The sequence below is a fragment of the Mauremys mutica genome, chromosome 10 (assembly GCF_020497125.1).
Source record: "Mauremys mutica isolate MM-2020 ecotype Southern chromosome 10, ASM2049712v1, whole genome shotgun sequence".
NCBI classification, from domain to species: Eukaryota; Metazoa; Chordata; order Testudines; family Geoemydidae; genus Mauremys; species Mauremys mutica.
The window spans coordinates 44,239,010-44,263,155 of NC_059081.1; the positions used below are offsets into that span (position 1 = coordinate 44,239,010).

At 40.0% G+C, this 24,146-nt stretch overlaps 1 protein-coding gene across 6 annotated transcripts in view; it reads right to left on the reverse strand.

Moving 5' to 3' along the window:
• ZNF385B (zinc finger protein 385B) overlaps positions 1 to 24,146 on the reverse strand; it is a 242,038-nt gene that overhangs the window by 76,556 nt on the left and 141,336 nt on the right. For all 6 annotated transcript variants that reach the window (XM_045032910.1, XM_045032911.1, XM_045032915.1 and 3 more), the window contains one exon: positions 10,942 to 11,084. In XM_045032910.1, the coding sequence (XP_044888845.1) occupies positions 10,942 to 11,084 (143 nt within the window). The remainder of the gene's footprint in view (positions 1 to 10,941; positions 11,085 to 24,146) is intronic.

The following is a 24,146-nucleotide window of genomic DNA, read 5'->3' on the forward strand; positions in this document are numbered from 1 at the left end:
TAGCTTTTCTCTAATACCTCTCCAGTTTTTCCATCATCTTTTGTGAAGTGTGGACACCAGAACTAGACAGTATCCCAGTAGCAGTTTAACCAATACTGTAATATTTTCCTGGTCCTAATCAATATGCCCCTGTATCTTCATCCAAGGATTGCGTTAACCCTTTTGTCAACAGCATAGCACTGGGAACTAATGTTCTCCATCACCATCATGGTCACTAATTCTTCTCTGCCACTCTGTGCTGAGACCTAGGGATTTACTATCATTCACACTGTTAGATCTTCCTTTACCTGACCCTGAAAGATGTTATGAACAGATCATACAAAGAGAAAATAACCAGATGAGATCGCCATCTCTATGGGGTGCCTTGAAAACCTCTTGAGATGTTATTCTAAGATGCCTACTATTCTCCATCTCATGTGTTAATTTCCACCTCACTCCTACCTCTCTCTCTCTCTTTCCTTCTAATAAGAGTCTGACTCAGACAAATATAATCTTGCAATGCTCTGCTATGCCCAGTTTGGCAGCCTAAGCATAAGGCCCAACAGCCGGACGTCAGTAAAACTTTGCATCTCAGAAATCAGCCAAGAAAAAGGTTTTCAGAGCAAGGCATGTCAAATTCCCTACTGAAGGAGTGGTTAGTTGAGTAGTGCACCACTTTCTCTACCTGTGGTCTTTCAAGAATTGAACAACAATCAGACACAAAAGTTACATTTTCTGATCTTTTGCTATTCTTTTTCTTTTCTCCCTTCGTGTGTGTGTCTGTCTTGTTTTGTCTGAAAAATAAACAAGTTCAGACTTTAATAAAAAACTTTCATCTAAAACTAGATCTCCTTCCCGCTCCCTCCAGCAACAAGAGTTAAGAAACATTCAAGCAAGGGATTAGGCCTTTAAAAAACTCTACAGAGACAGATTCAGAAACTCAAAAAATGCACATTTATGGGAATTTTTTAAAATTACTATGTTGGGGGTTTTGACTGTTCTCTCTGCCCCCCCCCCCCCATTCATTATTTTTGTATGTGTTTAATAAAGGCTAAAAATAATTTCTTGTTTGGTGCTTTCAGTGTGCGAAACTGAGCCCCTGGAAATAATCTGCTCTGCACACATACTGCTGGTGCTGTAAAAAATAGAAAGTAATGAAGAGGATAATTTTAAAAACTATAATAGAGTAAACCCCTTATCTGTTCTTTACAAAGATCCTGGCTCAAACTATTAAGAATCAGAAGGACACTCTACAGGAAAAGTACTGACAGAGGGCCCAGACCCCTATGCAGGGTATTCTCAGGAAGGGAGCACTGTTCTCTAAAAAAAACCTGGGTTTATAATGTCAGTGACAACTGATCCTTAACTGGAGGATGGTATTCAGGATACCATCCTGAACTGTTTACAAGACAGGTTCCCCTTATGACAGGAAATGTTACACTTCAGATAAGACTGCTGGTTTGAAGCCGATTTAAACAACCTAAAAGATGCTGAAGACACTTTAGGATAAGTACACTGACAAAAGAGATTTCAGAGAGAGAGAAATTGGTGAATTTGAGACTAAAGGTTTCCTTTTTATTGGAAATGGAATCCAGCTTGAGAGTATTAAGTTAACAGTTTCTCTTTTAGCTCAGCCAGTGTACACCACTATTACATTAGTGTCTGTATGGAAAATATATAGGACTGTGAAATGCAAACTAGTAAAGACAAGTCAGAAATTCAAGGGAGGAAGCTCGAATAGTGAGCATAAGTTTGGGAATATGGAAATCTGGGATCTACTAGGGGCTGTACTGACTCACCATTTAACCTTAGGCAAGTCACTTAAACTCTATGCTTTGTATTACTCATCCATACAGTGATGGTTGTAGTATTTACAACCTCACAGAGATGTTGAGAAGGCTATTTAAAGTGTTTAAAGCACTTTATGAGCCTCTGACGAAGAGGTTATGTAACTTATTTATTATTAATGATGCAGTTACTCAAAATCTGATTCACATTTGGAAAAAACATACCTATTTTTGTCTCCAGATCGGGTGGGGGGGTGGGTGGAGGGAGAATGAAATCATGTTACTGTTTCTAAGACGTGCAAGAAGTCAAATCCTTACTCAAAATGTGTCTCTTTATATTAAATGTTTAACATACACTGAAAGCAGGGTTATTCTGGTTACAGTGGGTCTGTTAGAATGAGACAAGAAAATCTATATGAAAAAATGCTGATGTGAGGGGAAGCAAATGTGACTCTAAGCCCCCTTTTCATCTCCCCTGAACTTGAAACTGGCTGGGGATTGAACAATCCCTTTCCCTAGAAGAGGGCTGCTCTAAATTGTGCTAGCTGGAGGAATCCCCTCTCACCCCCAGAATGCTCATGCTATGAAGGATAGAGGGTGTGGGAAGTACAGACTTTATGCCATCTCTGGATGATATGGAAATTCCCAGCATCCCCACAAAGGCAGCTGTAAGTCCCCTTTGTGATGCTGAGCCGTACAAAGGGAACTTGGGCTGGGCCAAGTATGTGGGGAACAAAAAAGACATGAGAAGCCTAATCTTTACTGGCCAGCTCTAACACTGCTACTTTCCATATACATATAAAATACAATAGCTAGAGAGAGGAAACAAGTAGGGCTGTCAAGTGATTTAAAAAATTAATCATGATTAATCGCGCTGTTAAACAATAGAATACCATTATTTTAAATATTTTCGGATGTTTACTACATTTTAAAATTTTAATTCCAATAACAATACAGAATACGAAGTGTACAGAATACAGTACTCACTTTATATTTATTTTTTATTATAAATATTGGCACTGTAAAAACTAAAAAATTGTATTTTTCAATTCTCCTCATACAAGTACTGTAGTGCAGTGCTTCTCAAAGTCGAGCCACCACTTGTTCAGGGAAAGCCCCTGGCGGTCCGGGCCGGTTTGTTTACCTGCTGCCTCCACAGTTTCGGCTGATCGCGGCTCCAACTGGCCGTGGTTTGCCGCTCCAGGCCAATGGGGGCTACAGGAAGTGGTGCAGGCCGAGGGATGTGCTGGCCGCCCTTCCCGCCACTTTATTGCCTACAAGTCCACTCAGTCTTACTTCTTGGTCAGCCAATCACTCAGACAAACAAGGTTAGTTACAATTTGCAGGAGATAATGCTACTTGCTTCTTGTTTACAATGTCACCTGAAAGTGAGAACAGGCATTCACATGGCACTGTTGTAACTGGCATTGCAAGATATTTACGGGCCAGATGTGCTAAAGATTCATATATCCCTTCATCCTACAACCACCATTCCAGAGGACATACTTCCATGCTGATGATGGGTTTTGCTTGATAATGATCCAAAGCAGTGCAAACTGACGCATGTTCATTTTCATCATTTGAGTCAGATGCCACCAGCAGAAGATTGATTTTCTTTTTTGGTGGTTTGGGTTCTGTAGTTTCCGCATCAGAGTGTTGCTCTTTTAAGACTTCTAAAAGCATGCTCCACACCTCGTCCCTCTCAGATTTTGGATGGCACTTCAGATTCTTAAACCTTGGGTTGAGTGCTGTAGCTATTTTTAGAAATCTCACATGGCTACCTTCTTTGCGTTTTGTCAAATCTGCCATGAAAGTGTTCTTAAAATGAGTACGTGCTGGGTCATCATCTGAGACTGCTACAACATGAAATATATGCAGAATGTGGGTAAAACAGAGCAGGAGACATACAATTCTCTCCACAAGGAGTACAGTCACAAATTTAATTGATGCATTATTTTTAATGAGCATCATCAGCATGGAAGCATGTCCTCTGGAATGGTGCCCAAAGCATGAAGAGGCACACAAGTGTTTAGCATATCTGGCATGTAAATACCTTGCAATGCTGGCTACAAAAGTTCCATGTGAATGCCTGGTCTCACTTTCAGGTGACATTGTAAATAAATCAGGCAGCAGTATCTCGTCAATGTAAACAAACTTGTTTGTCTTAGCGATTGGCAAAATAAGAAGTAGGACTGAGTGGACTTGTAGGCTCTAAAGTTTTACACTGTTTTGTTTTTGAGTGTAGTTATGTAACCAAAAAAAATCTGCATTTGTAAGTTGCACTTTCATGATAAAAAGATTGCACTACAGTACTTGTATGAGCTTAATTGAAAAATACTATTTCTTTTATCATTTTACAGTGCATATATTTGTAATAAAAATAATAATATAAAGTGAGCACTGTGCACTTTGTATTCTGTGTTGTAATTGAAATCAATATTGAAAATGTAGAAAAACATCCAAAAATATTTAATACATTTTAATTGGTATTCTATTGCTATAAATGCAATTAATCATGATTAATTTTTGAGTTAATTGCGTGAGTTAACTGTGATTGACAGCCCTAGAAACAATACGTTGACTAGAGCACATTTTTATTATAGCCATGTTGCAAAATCCCAAATATAAAGATGAAAGGCAGACCAGGGCTGAGTCTGCCATTGGTATACCAGTTGATAACTGTCATCCACTCCTTGTAATCAACTAAGGGAGCAATGTGTTTTCTTGACTTAAAAATCAATAGTCTTTTGATCAGCAAAACACATTAATCAATATCCTTTGAAGAACTTCTGGTAAAAGTAAAGTGTGGAAAGGAATCAATGAAGGATTTCTTCATGATTAATCAGATCTAACCTGAAACTTAAAGAAAGAATATGTCTTGAACATGAATTGAGACGATAAGGACAAAAGTCTCAATAGAAAAGTAGAAGCTTCTCCTTACCAGCTGCAATTTGTGTGTGACTGTAACAGGGTCAGCACCTGCCTCACGAGCGCCACCTCCTGGTTGATGTGAGCCTGCAATCTCTCTGCTTTGGAATGGGGCAGCACCTGCCTCACCAGAGCACCCCCCGTTCTGGTCAGGTGTAAGCCTGCTATTTCTTAGTTCTTGGTTGGAACAGGGTGGCACTTGCCTCTTGCGAGTGCCCCGCTGGCCGATGGTTTCTTCGGCAGGTCTTCAGTGACCGGAGCTGTCTGCATGTGGAAAAAACAAACAAACCCCTTCCAGGGTATACAGTCTTTACATTCCCACCAAGGCATCCTCCCTAGAGAAACTGCTCTCCTGTAACAGTCCAACAGGGATCCATCGTGGTATCCTCAGTTGTGTGTGTCCTTTTCAGCAGCCCTAAATGGGCTCAGCCTTTAACCAGACCAGCAGGGTCCATTCTGGTACCCTCACTTGGTCTGTCTAGGCTCTGGGCTCAGTCTTTGCTCAGCCCCACAGCTAGCCAGGAGCTCCTCCTTAGCTCCCCTGGTCTTCATCAGCCCCCTCTGGGCACAGTCCAGCCGCCTGCGTGTTAACTCTGGATGGTGCCCTTCGTAACCTGAGTACCAGGAGGGGGATGCAGCCAGGTGACACTTTGCCCAGGAAAGCGACCCAAAGACTGGAGGAGGAGCAATGGGCATGTCAGAGTCAAGGCAGCAGGGTCAAGTTTAGTCTGCTGTGGGGGACTCCAGGGTGTGTGGGCCGGGGTTCCCCCAAGATGGACTTGGCTGAAAGTCACTGATTTCTATGCTAACAAGTTCTGTTCTACCTTGTGTTCCTGTCAACTAATAAACCTTCTGTTTCACACACTGGCTGAAAGTCACGTCTGACTGCGGAGTTGACTTGCAGGACTGTTTGCTTCCCCAGGAGCCCTGCCCAGGCAGACTCATTGCAGGAAGCGCACGGTGTGAAAAGGGATGCTGAATGCTCCAAGGTCAGATCCAGGAAGGCCGAAGCTGTGTAAGCTTCTTGCCCTAGAGACTGCATGCTCAGAGAGAGGAGGCATGCTGCACCAGAGTCCTGACTGGCTTCATACAGATCAGTTCCAGAGCATCGGCCTGGTGACTCCATGACATGTCTGGAGTGAGTGGCTCTGAGCTGCCTGCCCAGGACTAGAGCAGAGGCAGTGGCTTCTGACAGTAAGTTATCAGGCAGCTATTCCCTCCCACCAATCTGGCTCATCTGGACTGACAGCTCTGGATGCCTCTGTCCAGTTTGTGAGAGGGGACCCATAAATGAGTACAGAATCAGCCTATGTGCCCTGCTTGAAGAGGAATAGGCACTGCAGCAATAACTAGACCACGGTACCCTCCCAGTTTTCCAAAACGTGAAGGTGCGAGTTGGCATTTAGAAATCCATCAGGATCTAGTTAGATGTGGAATATTTCACTAATATGAAAGCTGCCACTGAGATTATAATGCTTGATTATCCCCGAGGCCAAGGCAAACTCGGAAGGAAAGCATATGAATTGCTGATTATTTTCTATTATGATACTCAGAAACTGTTTGATATTGCTTTTACACAGTAACAGAATGACAGTTCGCTTGTATTACTTTGAAGAAATTTACATCATGGAGTGCTGCTCTCTTCCAAAATCCACTCTTTTGAGGAGACAGTAGAAATCTTCTTGTCTTTTGGAAAACATACACCTCTCATTGTAGACGGCACAGCTAGCAACAAGGTAGGCTACTCAACACTTTCTAATAAAAGATCCTATTTTCAGTTGCTTGTCACTAGAGCTGGTTGAGAACTCTGACTGAAAATTCACTTTCTGCAAAATCATAATTTTTGTGGTAAAATTGCAATTTCCAAGAACAGAATTTTATTGTATGAATATTTCTATTCTAAATAATTCTATTTCCCAGCTAGTTATAACGTTGTGCATATGCACTGTGCTATACTTTTTGCTACCTGATCACAAACTATTTTTTCTGCAAGACCACAGCCTCATTCAGTACACAGAATGGATGGTGATCAGGCAATTAATCATAGCTGGGTGCTGAAAGAGGCTGTTGTCTGTAGGCTCCTTGCCTTATTTGTTGCAGGAGCTAGAAGTTGTGTGGTGAATGAGGCAGTGATTATATAATTAAAGACTGTATCATAATGCATATGCATAAGGGGCCAAATTAAGGTTGCACAGGCATCCTTACTTATGACATTTCCTAACTTTTGAGTGCTTGTCTTTGCAACCTTAATGTTTTTATCTTAGTTTTGTTTTTTTTATGTAACAATACATTTCCTTCAGAGATAACTTCAGCTGACATGCTTGTAGGTGATGGGTGAGCTAACCTATTGTTTTAACAATAGATGTCTAAAAATATACTTGTCTAGAATCAATTAACCAATTTTCGAAGGTTTTAATAATTTCTAAACATACAATTTTTTGCAGGCTAAAAATGAACTCAGATTAATAAGCACATTTTTGTACAGTATGTTACCTGTAAATTGGGTATACAACTCATAAAATGCCATATCTTACATAGAAAGGGCTAGATCCTCAGATCCATGTGTCAATTTACACCAGCACAAGTTGTACATATAGGATTCTGCTGTGGATGAGTTAGAGCTGTGTAGGACAGGGAAGATCAGTAAAAGACCTTTGCTCAGCGAAGTCATTATTTCTATTCAGTAGGAGGGCAAACAATATCTGAAGGCTGATTGGGGAAGCGCACTTGAGGTGACAGTTGCTACACTTCTGTTAAAGGGGTACTCTGCAATCAAGGTCCAGTTCCTGGCAGGGCCACGCCTACTCTGACACATATTTTCTGGCCTTGTTAGTGCTGTCTGCATTGGCTTCCCCCTTAGCGCCCTGAACAGCAGCAACCAAACTAAAGCTCCTCCTTAAATAAATACCATGGGAGGGAGATCCGTTCATTTTTGTCCCCCATTTACTGCACCCACACAGGGAGGCAGCAATTTGATTTAAATTACATTTTAAATATAAGGCCAATGGTAGGCTGAATATACACGTAATTAAAATCCAGAGCCACCACATATTCTAAAGCTTCTTACTGAGCCACACAATCAATTCAGTCAGGAAAATAAACACACACACAAAATCAAATCAGTGCAGAAAATGTATATTACACTTAAAAATAACCCATGCAGGCAGAGAAACAACTAATAAAAAAACAGCATATTTTAGCAAATGAAGTGAGAATACTTACGTTACATCTGTAGTATCACAGATGTTTTCAGTATTAAAAACTGTCAAGATTAACTATTTACAAAAGAGTCTAACCTAGTTTTATATATACTTCCATAAATAAAGGAGAGAATTCTTCTGGAAATACCATGCTCTTCAGGAAAGAACGTGCTGTCTCAGGGATGTTCCTTTTAAGACATTTTCCATTTACTACCATTTATCATCATTGTATTTTCTTGCCCTGATACTTGCTGCATCATCAAATGTAAAGCAGAAGCTCTTTTCTTGTTGAGTCATTACAATTAACAAGCCAGAAATCATCTCCACCTATGTCGAGTTTTAGAAAACATTTAGCGAGCTGACAGTTCAATACAAACAGAGACAAGTATATCCCATGATGTTTCATTTTCAGGCGTTCTTTTCCAAACCTCAAAAAGGAATGGAGACATAAATGAAGGCCCTGATCCAGCCTTTGTATCTAGCCCATCGAAGTTAATTGGACTTCACAGTGGTTAATGCTAATTCATTATGAGATCAGGGCCTAAATTTCTTTTATTTACTCTCATGGGGGAAATCTGTAGGTTTCTAGGCCTGGAAACTCACAGGGTCCTACAATATCTAATGCATACTGTTAATCCATGATGTGCTATTGGCACTTGGGAAGATGATGCAAAGCCCTTTTAATTGTATGGCTTCCTTCAGGCCCAGACATAGGTGACCTAGATCTTACATACATTATTCATTCATTTGGGTTCCCTTTTGTCTACCTAAATTTTGCAATGTTTGAGAGATCAGATTTCACATACACCCCCTCTCCCACCCCGCCCTACACACCGTTTGCTCAGGCTTACAATGACAGAGAAAAACCACAGGGTTTGGTCCTAAAGCCATCACTCATATTATCATGATGTAAAATATATAATTTTCAGTGCATATGTTTAGTTAATAAGAATGAATACAAGACAGTCAGGGATGATTGTGCCCATTAGCAAATGACAAAGCCCATCATAAAAGGCTATTAAGGAAAATAAATAATGGGGGCGGAGGGGGCAAATTCTTGCGAATTAAAAAGGGAGTAAAAGTAAACTACTGCTGCTCAGAGAATGGAGGTTAAAACGTGGTGTGTCTGTGACACATACCAGTGCTGTTTAATATAGTTATCAATGATTTCAAGGGAGAAAGCAGACAGCAAGTAGCTGAAGTTTGCTGCTCTTTTGGATACTAAATACCACAGAATTGTGAGTGGCTCCAGGTGGGTTTAAACACTGGATCGGGGACGAGGCAGATGGAAGTTAGCTTGGGTAAGTGTAAAGAAATACGTGTAGGCAAAAACAGTCAGCATGTCCAGTCAGACTGGCCTCCAGATACTACTGCAATTTAAACGGTCAGTAATAATGGTAACAAATAATGCATACTGATAGGCTTGACATTTGCAGATTCCTCAGAGAAGTAGTTCAGTTAAAGAGTCTGGCTAATGTACAGCAGCATTAAACAAAGAAAAACAAATAAGATGCTTAAGTACCTTAGAACAGAACATATCACAATGATTGTGTATTGGAGAATGGTATGCCCTCATTTGCAGTACCATTTTTGGTTCCAGCTCCCTCACACCTTAAGCACATCTGGAATGCTTTTTTGCATATGCACACATACATCTTGTGTGTATTTTCCAATGAATACATTAATATTCAAAATGTCTTATAATGGTCTTTGAAAGAAGTTGCTGGGATACTACTTCATAATCACCCTCCAGCACTATGTACCACAACACAAGACAAGACCTCTCTGCAGAATATATTTACAAGTCATGAGGAAAAATCCTCTTGCTGTTTTCACGTCATACAGAAGATAAGTTTGCAAAAGGAAACATTTGGCAGTGGTTCAAATAAGCACTGTCTGGTGGTGCTGATAATGCACTTTTTTTCTCACTACAGTGACAACTATGATGCTATACAATTCATGTAATCCTTATGTATGAACTAACTACATTTACTGCCTGGACAGAATTTATTCACACAATGACCTGAACCATTCTCCTTCTGTTGCTATTAACTTGTTATTTACAGACTGATTCCCTGAGGAATTATCTGAACATGGAAAAAAAACAAGTTCAGCAAACATACAAAATATTAATTTTAAGTTGTATGCAATAAGCATATGGGAATAATTTAATGAACTGTAAAGGATATTAACAATAGAGATTTTAATAATATTTAGAATCTATTATGGGGCAACTAAGGAAGGAAGAGCAATTAAAAATAAAGATTAGACTGGAAAACAATTATTTTTACTCAAAAAAATTGGGCAGCAGCTTTGTCAATGATTTAACTGCACGTTGCCGTCATTTTACTGAAAATGCATTGCAAAAATAGAGGTGCAACTCTTCAGATGAAAAACACAGTAAACAGAAAATGAATCAAAAGTAAACATGAGTTAATGAGAAATTGTTTTTCACCTTGGCTGATTAAACATCAATTTCAGTTTCACTTCTCTTCATTTAGTGATAGGCCAGATATTCAATTAGCAAAAGTCTGAGTAACTCCATTGGTTACAATGGTTTTAGGCTGATTTGTATCAGCTGAAGGCTTGCCTATTATCTTTAATATGAAAATGATCTATTTTTTTTGAAAATCGTCTTTAGTCTTTCTATTTCATAATATATGCGTGCATGTTCACATGCACACACGGCTCACACCAGACCACTATTGCTTGCTAACTGTACATTGTGTTGTTCTTTTTACATGCCAACCACATCCCCAAAAGTAAGTAGTTTGTATTTGTTGGAACCTCGACAGTAACCGTGAATCAGGAACCATGCAACAAGATGGGCTAAAAGGGAAGGTATATACAAATGAATACTGAATTTCATTCTGTCACTGTTCCATATGTCAGAAATTAGCTATCATAAGGTTTGAAAAGGGTTATCTAACGTTTGATGTAACCAACACAGAGTGTTGTAAGACAAGCTTCATGTACTGATTATTAGAATCTGCAGAGAAAGCATAGACTGAGGAGGGGGCTAATAACATCAACACAAATTTACTTACTGTGTTAAAATTCGGGAAGAGTCCAACAGCAGAACTACTGTCCACAGGAAAGGACATAAAGGGCTTGATATCCAGTGAAGGCTGCATCATCAGAGTCGGTGTGCGCACAAGGGCAGGAAGTGTAGTAGTATGGCATGTACTGCCTGCCAAGAACAAACCAAAAATAGGAATTCATCATTCCCTCTTAGACAAAAATGCCCTTTCTTTATGCACATACACTCTGTAAAGGTAGAGAAATATCACCTCTGGCTAACAACCTGTAAGAAATAAACTTGACACACATTTGATAAAGTGGTTCAGTAGGAGTTAATACAATTAAAACATGCCTACTTCTTCCCAGTCTAGATGAGGCAGAACACTTCCCCATGCCCATAGTTGCTCAGATTCTGAAGAGGAGACATATGGTGCATAAATCACATTGGACAGGCAGAATAAAAACACTTCTAAGGCTCAAAAATTCTGATGAGCCAGAAAGGCAGGGCTGGCACCTATTACAAACGGATGCTTTTGCAATTCAGGGTTGCCTATGAGATCAGTGAGAGTGGACATTTATGCAAGCTGGGATACAGAGGTATTTTTAACATGTGTTGTGCATTCATTTTTCTCCCTTATAATGGCATCTGTAATGTGCTTAATGCTGCACAAGAATGACTCAAAGATTTTTTTTAATCTAAAAAAAGGCCTACTGATTAAAAATGTAAGAAATCAAGAAATAAGTAGTAAGCCCACAACATATGTTTATACTAAATAACCACACAGCATAAATATAAACCAAATTTCCTACTTTGCCTCAACATCACCCTTCAACAATATTTTCTTAATTTAACCCTACATCTTTCTTTCCAAACTAAGGCTTTCCAAATAGTCAGTCAACGGGAACCTTTTTTATAAATACGCACAGCGAAAATGTGGCCTCAAACAGGTGGAATCTTTCCTAATTGATGACTGTCTAAAACTGAACAGATTAATATTTAATACAAAAGCAGGCCTATATCCTTTCTTTCTGCACAGCTCCTGACTCCCTCGTCTCACAGGGGGAGGGGAGCAAAGGGGTTTGCACCAGCAGAAAGTGTAGGAGATTTGTCCATCTAATGGCACAGGTGTCCCAATAGCCACAAAGAAATTGCTTGTCGGTTATCTGCAGAGGATCATGCTCTCCCTCTTCGCAGAATTGTTCACAGCAAAGCCACATTTTGCTGGTTCCCTGGCTGTACACTTCCCTTCTCCTCACCCTCTCCTGAGGGCAGGAGAAGGCAACTCTCAGCCTAATCTCTGGCTGGATTTTCCAGTGGGAATTCTGTATATTTGCCAGGGAGCTTCATTCACCGAAGATGTCTCTTTCTCCCCCTGCTCCCTTCCCTTGCTCTTCTTCTGAAACAGAGGGCTTTCACACCCCAGATTAGACTTTTTTTTTCATTATATACCTTACTTTAAAAATGTTATTTCTGGAGCTCCAAATTTTTAACATGTGTTGTGCATTCATTTTTCTCCCTTATAATGGCATCTGTAATGTGCTTAATGCTGCACAAGAATGACTCAAAGATTGACTCAAAAATCTGTAATAACTGGATTTACATTCTGCTATTTGGGGTTGCAAAATATTCTTCAATTCATGTGTCAAGTGACTTCTAGATACTGTAAATTAAACATTTAATACAAACAATGCACTGACCTTCCAAGGCTTTCCAGTCAACTGAGTCCCTACCCATCATTACTCCTCAGCGCTGCCAATCCAGTCTCTGCCCAAACCCACCCTTTTCCCTCTGAAACTGCCCAACTCATCACCTTTGCTGCACAGCCCCTGCAGCCTCTCAGCTCATCAGGTCAATCAAAAGTATCACACCCTTCCATGCAATCCTACTGATCACATCCTCAGCTCCACATACATCTTTAACCAAGCAACTGATCCTCTAACATCAGGGATCCATCCTCTTCCCCACAACAACTCAACTGATCCTTTTACCACACAGCCAACCCCAGTCAATTCGTCCATTGCCCTGCAATTAGCACAGCCAGTTGATCATCTGCCTTCTCCACCTGCTAGCTTCCTTTTCCCCCATCTAACAGATTCTTTGCCTCTCCATTAATACTGTTCCTACCACTAGCCCTCCAGTTACCTTCTTCCTCCTTTCCCCATCTGAGAGATGCCAGGCAGTCTGTAGGAGCTGGCTAAGTAGATCTGGCCCAGTGCATTTAGAATCTCTGAGTGGGACACTGAGTGAAACTTCACTTGGAAAAGGCAATACATTTGTTCCCTCTTCTTTTGATCTCACCAGCATAGGTTCATACACAGTATTTAAAATCTATTCTACTATATTTGAGAATCAGATTGAGTGTTGTGATGCTGTGGCTACATGGGTTGATTAGCTAGTCTGCCATTCAAGACAGGTCCTTTGTAGATATTACTGAATAGGAGAGGGTAAATACATTAGTTTCAGCCACTGCATAAGAATGTAATGTTATAGTTTATTAGATTAATTACAGACCACAATCCTCCCTTCTTCGTACACTGGTAAATCCTGGGGTCACAGAAGAGATGGACAGAAGATTGCAGCAGTGCCCCACCAGACTGGTTACATTCCTTCTTGAGAGGAAGATTAATCCTGATAAAATTTTCCTACATTTTCTCCTTTCCCAACCCCATCATTTGCAAAATTTAAAATACTATTTGAAATCTTTAAGTAAATTAGATTTTATATTTTGCATAGACTTGTGAAACTCATCAAGAATTGTGCTTAATTAACTGTAGGTCAGAGCTTATTCGTGTGAATTCATAAATGCTAAAAAAACTAATGGCAGTCTAATGCACATACAGCCTCTTCCTCAGATCTGCAATGAAAAAATAGATCAACAGGATAATAGTGCATCAAGAGATTTACCAAAGGAATTGTCCTCAGCTGCAAAAAGATGACTGTATTGTATTTTTACTAGCTGATTCTGATATATTAGATACACAGAATGCAGTATTGTATTCACACTGCTACAATGTATTTAATTACACACTGTGCTTCTAATTAGGTAATGTTCCAGCCATTGTCAGTTTAATTCTTCAGTAAACCAATATTTACATATTTTGATTTAGCCAAACTTATAAATATTCCTTCAATTACAACTGAGCTATAATTTCAGTTTAAAATTAAAATTAACGCTAAGTTTTTGTAATGACTGACCTCCCATCCCTTTTAACCAGGCTGTGGTGAGTATTCATCATAGAAATAAGAACATGAGTACTTGTGCACCTTAGAGACTAATGTTAGTCTCTAAGGTGCCACCAGTATTCCTGTTCTTTTTGTGGATACAGACTAACACGGCTGCTACTCTGAAACCTGTCATAGAAATAAGTTTTCACTATTTTTTCCATATCTCTGTGCGCTCTTCTTGGTACATCCTGGCTGACTACTGATATATCAAATTTAACACAACATATACCAGAAGCCTCACTGCAATTTGTGCAGTCCATGATATGGGATGTCAGAGTAATTAAATCTGGAATATCTTCAGGATACCAGGATAGATTCAGAGATTCTACAGAACTTACATAAAACATGCACCCCACAGTTTGATTAGCGAAGGCAGTTCACACATAAACCTGTGTTCAACTATTTTCACTCTCCTCCCACCCCAGTTGACTTTAAAAATTCCTCTCCTCTACCACCCCTGCCAGTCAAGTCACAGAGGCCCATTGACTCTCCTCATTCCCCCCAACCTCCCTGTAAAAATCCCTGGCAATGTAAGCAGGAAGAGATGACCAAAAGTGACAAAGCTAGAACCTCTACACTTGAGAGTCATCCAACCAAGCAGGATGGAACACCGAGTTGCACCAAAATTCCCCCTAAAGGTCAAACACAATCCCACTATCACCCAATCAAATTTGTATGCAAATATGAACCAAGCAGGAATACTGGCACAACAAAGATGTAGCTGACAATGTTTATTATCATTATAAATTTAGCAGATGTTTACCATTTCATTAGCATTTTAATGATGCAGACATTTTACTGTGTCAGATTGTTTTAAAATATTAGTAAATCTTGGGCATAAACATAAGTGATCTTTCTTGCAAATTCATTCACACACCTCAACCTGCTAGTTTTTAGTTTAAACACTGTTTTAAGATATTTTTTTTATTGTAATGCCTTCAAGAAATAAGAAAATTCTTTCCACATGTACTATTAGGATATATTCTACAAAGAAATATCTGGTGTTTGGATTAAAATAATAATTTAAAAACCTCAAAAGATTTCCTACAAGCTTGTTTCCTGGTGTTCTATCACGTGACTTATTTTTTCTAGTTCATCTGCTGCTGCATCTGCTCTGACTCCAGCTGCATGAATTATCTACAGTTACATCATCAGGTTCAAGAAACAGGCAGAGACTTTGCCAAAAAAAATATTAGTCCTCAGCAGAACCACTCTGACAAGCTAAAGGACGAAATCAGTTTCTTAAATCCTAGCTGAAGATCCAGAGTGCTTCCCATTTTATTAGAATAAATTCACCTTTCACTTCCTGTACAAAGATGTCTCAGAACAATGTAACAAATACTGTCTCTCTTAGATAGCATCTGCTATCATCCAGGTATGGCTTCAAACTACCTGAAAATCAGAGACAGATTTTTTCCCCACTGATTATCAAAAGCTGTCAGGGTTAACTACTGTAGTTTGATTTGTTTGACAGCAAATAACTATGTATAGTTAATAGATTAGATGGTAAAAGTACTGCTGTTGTACTGTTAGTAATGGTGGGAAGCAATACTTCAGTCAATCTCCTGTATAACACAAGACTTCTCTCATGGTTCCAATGCAAGGTTACCTGTCCCAACAAAATTTGCTATGTGAGAATGGGGAGGAGGTTAGATAACACAGACTTGGGTGACAGTCTTTCACCTCTAAAAATCTACACTCAAATCGCAAGTACATCTCATCCAGTACCAGATGGGTATGCTTCACAAAGCTACCATGCAGGACAGGAAAGACCAGTTATTCTAAAGAGTATATGCAGAGAGCTGATAGTTTACATATTGTCATGCACACTGCTAATCCCTATTTAGAAAGGGCTCTTTTTTAAAATCTAAATTTAACATCTGCTCAGTTTAGTAGCAGTCCATCCTCCTCTCCCTATCTTCAAATCCTTCCACTAGTTCCAACCATGCTGAATCACTAAAGGCATGTCTTCATTAGCAACATTAAAGCACTGCTGCGGCAGTGCTTCAACATGGCTGTGCAGTTGTGGCACCAGTGCTGGGAGAGAGCTCTCCCAGCACTATAAAAAACCCACCTTCACGAGAGGTATATCTCCCAGCAGTGCAAGCCATGCACTGTCTACACTGCCATTTTACAGCACTGAAACTTGCAGCGCTCATGGGGGTGTTTTTTCACACCTCTGCAGTGCTGTAAAGTGCTAGTGTAGACAAGCCCTTAGGGTTGCTTTGCATAGTAACAACAACCACTCAAGGCAAGAAGGTGCAAATGAGTGGGATGGTAGCAGAATAAGAACCTCTGAAGGAATGGGTGGGGTTTTGTGTTTTCTTTTCTCTCTTTAGTGCTGCATTTTCAAAACATCAGGCCTGATCACTGCTGGAACTTAGAACACACCTTCAAGATGGACAACAGTCATCCCCTTGGTTGTGCAGACACTGGCTGAATTCATTCATAGGCTGCAATCACAGTGCACTCAGTCATCCTCACCTTAGATTGTCATCCAATGTACCTGATTTTTCCTTTAAAGGTTTGGAACCCTGAGGAGCAGACATGAGATGTTCAAAATGGTTTAAATCTCACACTCTATGAAAAGTCTATGTGCACTAATCTGTGACCCTTTTCAGGGCTGTAAAGCTTTCAGTACCATTTACTAATTTGTACTAGAACTTTTGAACATTGTCAAAAATATTTTTGAACAACACGCTGAAATAAAGTGTTTTTTAAATATAAACAATTCTGAGCCAGAGGCAAAACTGAGGCTTTCAACCTGAATAAAGTTTGCTTCAGCTCCACTGCCTCTATCCTGAAAAGGATCACTGCACTCAAAAAAGAAAGTCTTGTATGAGTCCTTACCTTAAACTTGAGTTCCTCTTGTGTTGCTGACACATCAGGCAGTCTAGTTCCTCCAATGATCAGTTATTCACTAGTTGTAGTACTTCTTCCTAGATGATGCCAGCTTATTCAATATCCTCTCACTCTCTTCTGCCAGCTCTTCCTTGGCCTTCCTCACTTCCTTTTCTCTTCCTTAGGTATGCAATTTATTGCTTGCTCAGCAAGTCTCCCATCTTCCATACAATGTACATGTCCCAACCATTTGAGCCCTCTTTGATAAATTTATTTAGCATGTCCAGTTCTGTCAGTGCCCCTATTCTCACATTTGTTATTTTGTCTTTCCATGAAAAGCATAGTATCTTCTTCAGCCATCTGTGATGAGCAGCTTCCGGTCTCATCCTGTCAGTCACCACCATCAGCCAAGTCTCTGCTCTGTACAGTAGCATGCTCAATACAATCACACGGTATAGTCTTCAGTTTAGTGGGGAAACCTCTCTTTGATCAGATGGTGTTCACACTTCCAAAAGTGCTGTTTGCTTTTCCTAATCTTGTATGAATCGCTTTATTGCAGCCATCTTCAAACGTCATCACACTCCCCATATAGCAGAACTTTTCCACCTTGTTCCATTTCTTTTCTATCCACATGCACCTTTGCATCTGTTGTTCCATTTCCTACCTTCCTAATCTTTGTTTTCTCTGCATTTACTTTCAGTCCAATTTCTGCTGCTTCTTGTTGTACCTCTGATGTAAGAGCAATCGTTCTGTTCCATGCTTAGTAAAGCAATATTGTCAGCAAAGTCATGGTCTTTTAATTCATCCCTGCTAACCCATTTTACACCATTTACTATGCTTCTTGCTGACCACTTTATCACCCAATCTATTGCTAATGCAAGGAGAATTGGTGATAAACATTCTTGTCTAACTCCAGTCATAATATCAAACCACTCACCCAGGCCTATATCCAATCTTACTGTACATCTACTTCTATTATATTAAAGTATTATGTTGAGCAGCTTGTCTGATATCTCATAGCTTCTAGCAATATTCCACAGGGTGTCTCTGTAGAGACTATGGAATGCTTTCTTAAAGTCAATAGAATTGATGAAAATGAGGCTTTGCTAAGCAGTAGCTTTTTCAGTGATCTGCCGAAGAGTGAATATCTGTTCAAAACACGCTCTACCTAGATGGAACTCAACCTGTTTTTCATTTAAATCAGCTTCTGTACCAGATGACTGGAGGATAGCTAATGTAACGCCAATTTTTAAAAAGGGCTCCAGAGGTGATTCTGGCAATTACAGGCCTGTGAGCCTGACTTCAGTACCGGGCAAACTGGTTGAAACTATAATAAAGAACAATACTGTCAAACATATAGATGAACATAATTTGTTGAGGAAGAATCAACATGATTTTAGTAAAGGGAAATCATACCTCACTAATCTACTAGAATTCTTTGAGGGGGTCAACAAGCATGTGGACCAAGGGGATCCAATAGATATAATGTACTTAGATTTTCAGAAAGCCTTTGACAAGGTCCCTCATCAAAGGCTCTTATGCAAAGTTACCTGCCACGGGATAAGAGGGAAAGTGCTCTCATGGATTGGTAACTGGTTAAAAGATAGGAAATAAAGGGTAAGTATAAATGGTCAGTTTTCAGAATGGAGAGAGGTAAATAGCGGTGTCCCCCAGGGGTCTGTTCTGGGACCAGTCCTATTCAACATATTCATAGATCATCTGGAAAAAGGGGTAAACAGTGAGATGGCAAAATTTGCAGATGATACAAAATTACTAAATATAGTTAAGACCCAGGCAGACTGCAAAGAGCAAAAGGATCTTTCAAAACTGAGTGACTGGGCAACAAAATGGCAGATAAAATTTAATGTTGATAAATGCAAAGTAATGCACATTGGAAAGCATAATCCAAACTATACATATAAAATGATGGAGTCTTATCACTCAAGAGAGAGATCTTCGAGTCATTGTGAATAGTTCTCTGAAAACTTCCACTCAACGTGCAGCGGGAGTCAAAAAAGCAAACAGAATGCTGGGAATAATTAAGAAGGAGATAGATAATAGGACAGAAAATATGTTGCCTCTATATAAATCCATGGTACTCCCACATCTTGAATACTGTGTGCAGATGTGGTCGCCCCATCTCAAAAAAGATATATTGGAATTGGAAAAGGTTCAGAAAAGGGCAACAAAAATGATTAGGGGTATGGAACAGGTTCCACATGAGGAGAGATAAATAAGACTGGGACTTTTCAGCTTGAAAAAGAGACGGCTAAAGGGAGATATGATTGAGGTCTATAAAATCATGACTGGTGTAGAGAAAGTAGATAAGGAAGTGTTTACTACTTCTCATAACACAAGAATTAGGGGTCACCAAATCAAATTAATAGGCAGCAGGTTTAAAACAAATAAAAGGAAGTATTTCTTCACACAATGCACAGTCAACCTGTGGAACTCCTTGCCAGAGGATGTTGTGAAGGCCAAGACCATAACGGGGTTCAAAAAAGAACTAGATAAATTCATGGAGGATAGGTCCATCAATGGCTATTAGCCAGGATGGGCAGGAATGGTGTCCCTAGCCTCTGTTTGCCAGAAGCTGGGAATGAGCGACGGGATGGATCATTTGATGATTACCTGTTCTGCTCATTCCCTCAGGGTGGGGGTGAAACTAACTTAAAGGACTTACCAGTACACTGGAGTCCTGAGCAGGTGTGGGGGGGGCCTTCAACCAGAAGGGTCGTGACCTCAACTGGAAGAGGCGGGGTCTTTAGAGCCGCAGGCCTTTAAATCTCAATTAAAGGGCCCGGGGCTCTGGCTGTGGTAGTGGTGGAGGCTGCTGGGAGCCCCAGGATTTGGGGGCCATTTAAAGGGCCTGGGGCTCCAGCTGCCGCCACCCTTTAAATTGCTGACAGAGCCCTGGGGGCTCCTGGCTGCTGCCGCCACCCCAGGGCTCTGGCAATGAGGCTTGGGTGATGATTTAAAGGGCTCCGGCCACCGCTACCGCCCTAAGCCCTTTAAATTGCCACTGGAGCCCCGCTGCCGAAGCTGCTGGCAATTTAAAGGGTCCAGGGCCTGCTGCGGTAGTGGCGGCCAGGAGTCCCCGGCCCTTTAAATCACCGCTGGAGCCCCATCGCCGCTGCTACCCCAGGGTTCCAGCAGCGGGTCTCGGGCTGCTGATACCGCCCCAGGCCCTTTAAATTGCCGCCAGAGCCTGGCTGCTGGAGCCAGTGGAGATTTAAAGGGCCTGGGGTGGTAGCAGCCGGAGCCCTGGGCCCTTTAAATCGCTGCCTGAGGACTGCTGCCTGGGGAAGCCGGTCCAGGCTCTTTCTTTCGTACCATATCGGCTTACTTTCACCTCTGCCTCTGGGACACCTGGCACTGGCCACTGGCCAAAGACAGGATACTGGGCTAGATGGACCTTTGGTCTAACCCAGTAGGGCCATTCTTATGTTCTTATCTCCAGTGAGAGTCTGGTTTTTCCTGAGAGGTCTTTCACTGTTTTATGAAGCTTCTTCAAGTCTCCCCGCTGTGCTGCTTCTTCTGTGTCTGCAGTTTTCTCCTGGTACCATACATTTCTATCTTCCCTGAAACTCTTCTTTATCCTTTTCTTTGTATTTTGCATCCACCTTTAAGAGTTGGGCATGTGTCTTGCACTGTTCCTTTTTTACATTGGTAACTTTCTGCTAGTCAGTAACTGCCCATGTTCCAGATGCAATTCATGAATCTTTCTTCTGCCATCTTTGGCAGCCCACTTCTTTCTCGGATGTCTTGACTACCATCTTCCTCCAGTTTGACCATATGTCTTCCTGCCTTTCAACAGCTCAGTCCTGCTAAACACTGGTATGGTTGTGAATTGCAATCTGGAATCTGACCTGTTTCTTTGTCCTTGAACTTCTCTATTGCTGTAACACTCTTTTTGGTCCATCTTTGATCTTTTTGAGTTTAACTTGTAAGGTGGCCACTAAAAAACAATGATCTGAGCCAACATCTACTCCTCTAAGGACTCTGACATCCCTCGAATAAGTCATAGAATCATAGAATATTAGGGTTGGAAGGGACCTCAGAAGGTCATCTAGTTCAATCCCCTGCTCCAAGCAGGACCAATCCCCAGACAGATTTTTACCCCAGTTTGCTAAATGGCCCCCTCAAGTATTGAACTCACAACCCTGGGTTTAGCAGGCCAATGCTCAAACCACTGAGCTATCCCTCCCTTTAAGTCCTTAGTACATTTATTTATAGACAACTATATGGAAAGAGGGATGTGTTCAAGTAAATCATGTTTTTAATGATCTAATGAAATATGTATTAAAAATAATCAATTAGGGTTCTCTCTTCAGAGCAGAATCACTATTAAAATGATGCTCTGTTATCTGGATCCCTGCTGCAATATGTCCCATTACTATCTACTTTCATTAGGAGCTGATATTTCCAGAAATGACATACAAATATAGTGGACCCTTGCAGGTCACTAAATCTAAGTGTTTATATGACTCATCCCCACAATATCTGAATTACATGTATTTAAAAACAGAAATAATCTCTCTTGCTCCCCTGATTAGTTTATAGGCTTTGAGGATTTTCTGGTTTTTTTGCTTAGTTGTGTGAGTGAAAGTGTTGTATGTCTCTGAGTATATCAGAGAGAGAGAGATTACTAAGAAAAGGCTAAGTCAAATAAATGAATTTTGTATTTAGTTCTGAAAATGGTGAGGTGCAGGTATCATAATATTGAAGCAAAGCCATATTTTAGAAGTAGTGCATTAAGCATTTTCAGGAAGGTGAACTTTGAGATTCTCCCCCCCACACACCCTGAAAACAAAATGCTATGTGAATAAATCTATCAGATTTTCTTCCATTTTTCCCCCTAAAACACAGTCAGCAGAATAAAAGCTAGTGCTTGCCATTTGCTACCACTAGGCTCCCATGGCTTGTCAGAACTAAAGGAAAGAGAGTGACTTTCAAGACCAATTCTTTATCTGAATTTCCCAAATGGCAAATTAACATGATCCTGAGAGAGCAGCACTGCCCAGGCAACGTAACTTATTTTTAAAAATAACTTGTGAATCAAAACAGCAGCGTGTATGAGCCACTTCCATTGCTTTCCACTGTCAACGGGAAAAATACTAAGTAGTTTATATCCCCAAAGCACTGTACTAATTAATGAATGAGTTCCTTCAAGAGTCAATATGATTACCACTAAAACCTTTGTGATGCATACATAATCTGAAATCTAGAAGTTGTATTGACTTCATTCCTCTCAAACCTTATTCAAACATCAATGGAACAGTCAATTCTTTCACTGACCTATCAAGTCATCTAAAGAATATGAAGCACTTGCATCAACATAAATGGCTACTTATTTAAAACCTGTAGAATTGTCAAAGGTGGTATTTCAAAAGGCAGTAGGAATAACTAGTCATCCAGACTGGTTACTAATGGCTATTGGGTAAGATATGATTAGTAGAAAGTCCACTTGCCCAAAAATCAGGAGGCAAGGCAATCCACAGAAACGCTTTATTTTAGTCCGTGTCTGACCTTGCATAGGAACAAAACTAGAGAAATGGACACACCAAACATTTTGGATCTCATTAGGTTCTGAAAGGTTTTGCCTTTTTGACATAACTGCTGCAACAAACTCTGCATTCATTTCATATGGCATGACCATATTGTATAAAACTGTACGAACTATATAGATAAGTTATAGCACTATTATAAATAACTAACTCAACTTCACATAATAAACAAGCCAGACTATGAAAATCATTCTGTCCTTCGAAATGAAAAAGTGGACTGTAACACTAATACTTCCATTATCAATCATCCACGAAGAAATATCTTATGACTATATGTATTAACAGGATTCTACATGCATGCTCTCTCACACTCTGAGTTGTAGAAAAGCAGATACTTTGAAATAAAGTGTTTCTACATGTCAAATGTATTTAGGATTTCTCCTATACATGCCGTGCAGTATACAAACCTGGAATGAAATCCCTGACCCTTTTGCAGTTAATTGGAGTTTTGACTTAACATGCCAGGTAAGCAGGGCTGTGGAATCCTATTTCCCCCGACACAATATTAGGAGTTATAAACAGATTGAAAAAAATGTAAGTGTACAATAAAAAAGTTTACAGTAGATATATAGGCTTTATTTACATATTGATTATGCAGTTGAGAGATATACAGCAAAAATATCTGAAGAGCTCACAGAATAACTAGTTTAGATAAAAAGGATTGCTAGTAAATAACTAGGTAAATAATTTACATGACAGGACAACACACATCTATGGAAATTTTTATGAGGTTTTCATCCTGGAATGTTGTAGCTACAAAATACAGAGTATAATGATTTACCCATAATCCCTTTCCCAATATCAGCCTCACAATGTCAACAGCACGAGTTATCAACGTAAAACATGCCACCGATAAAACCGTTCTGAGCTACTGACTTCAGCAGGGGCAGGATGAAGCCCGACATCTTAACTTGTTTAAATATAATGGTTAATACTATAACTAGACGATTTAATGACCTCACTAGCCTAACTATAAATGCACTGCATGCTGTGAAACAGGCTCCATTCTCAGGCCCTGACCCGACAAGCATTATATACATGCTTCACTTTAAACATGTGAGTAGTCCCACTGACATCAATGGGAATAGTCACCATCCTTGAAATTAAGTGTATGCTCAAGGCTGAGAGAGACTGGGGCCTTCCTCGCTAGAACATTAAGCTGTTTGTAGTGTTGTGGCAGTCATGTTAATCCCAGGATATGATCGAGATAAGGCAAGTCAGGTAATATCTTTTACTGGACCAATTTCTAGTATAGTAAAAGATATTATCTTGCCTAACTTGTGTACTCTGGAATACTGAGGATTGTGCACCATTTTCATTTCCATGAATTAAGATGTTTTTTCCTCAGTAGAATTTTCTCCCTCAATTCCCTCATGTTTAAAACAGATTGTAAATACTATGCATGCAGTTCACATGTGTGGAGCTTATCACAAAAAGTTGATGTTTTCAATCAGTTATAATATTTATAATTAATAATATATGAAAGGCACTCTAGGAATTTGTTCTCCAATCTCTAGAATTCAGTACATGTATCAAAAATTAGAAACAGAAAAAACAGATGTGTATCAAAGCTTTTTGTTGTTAAAGAAAAATAATA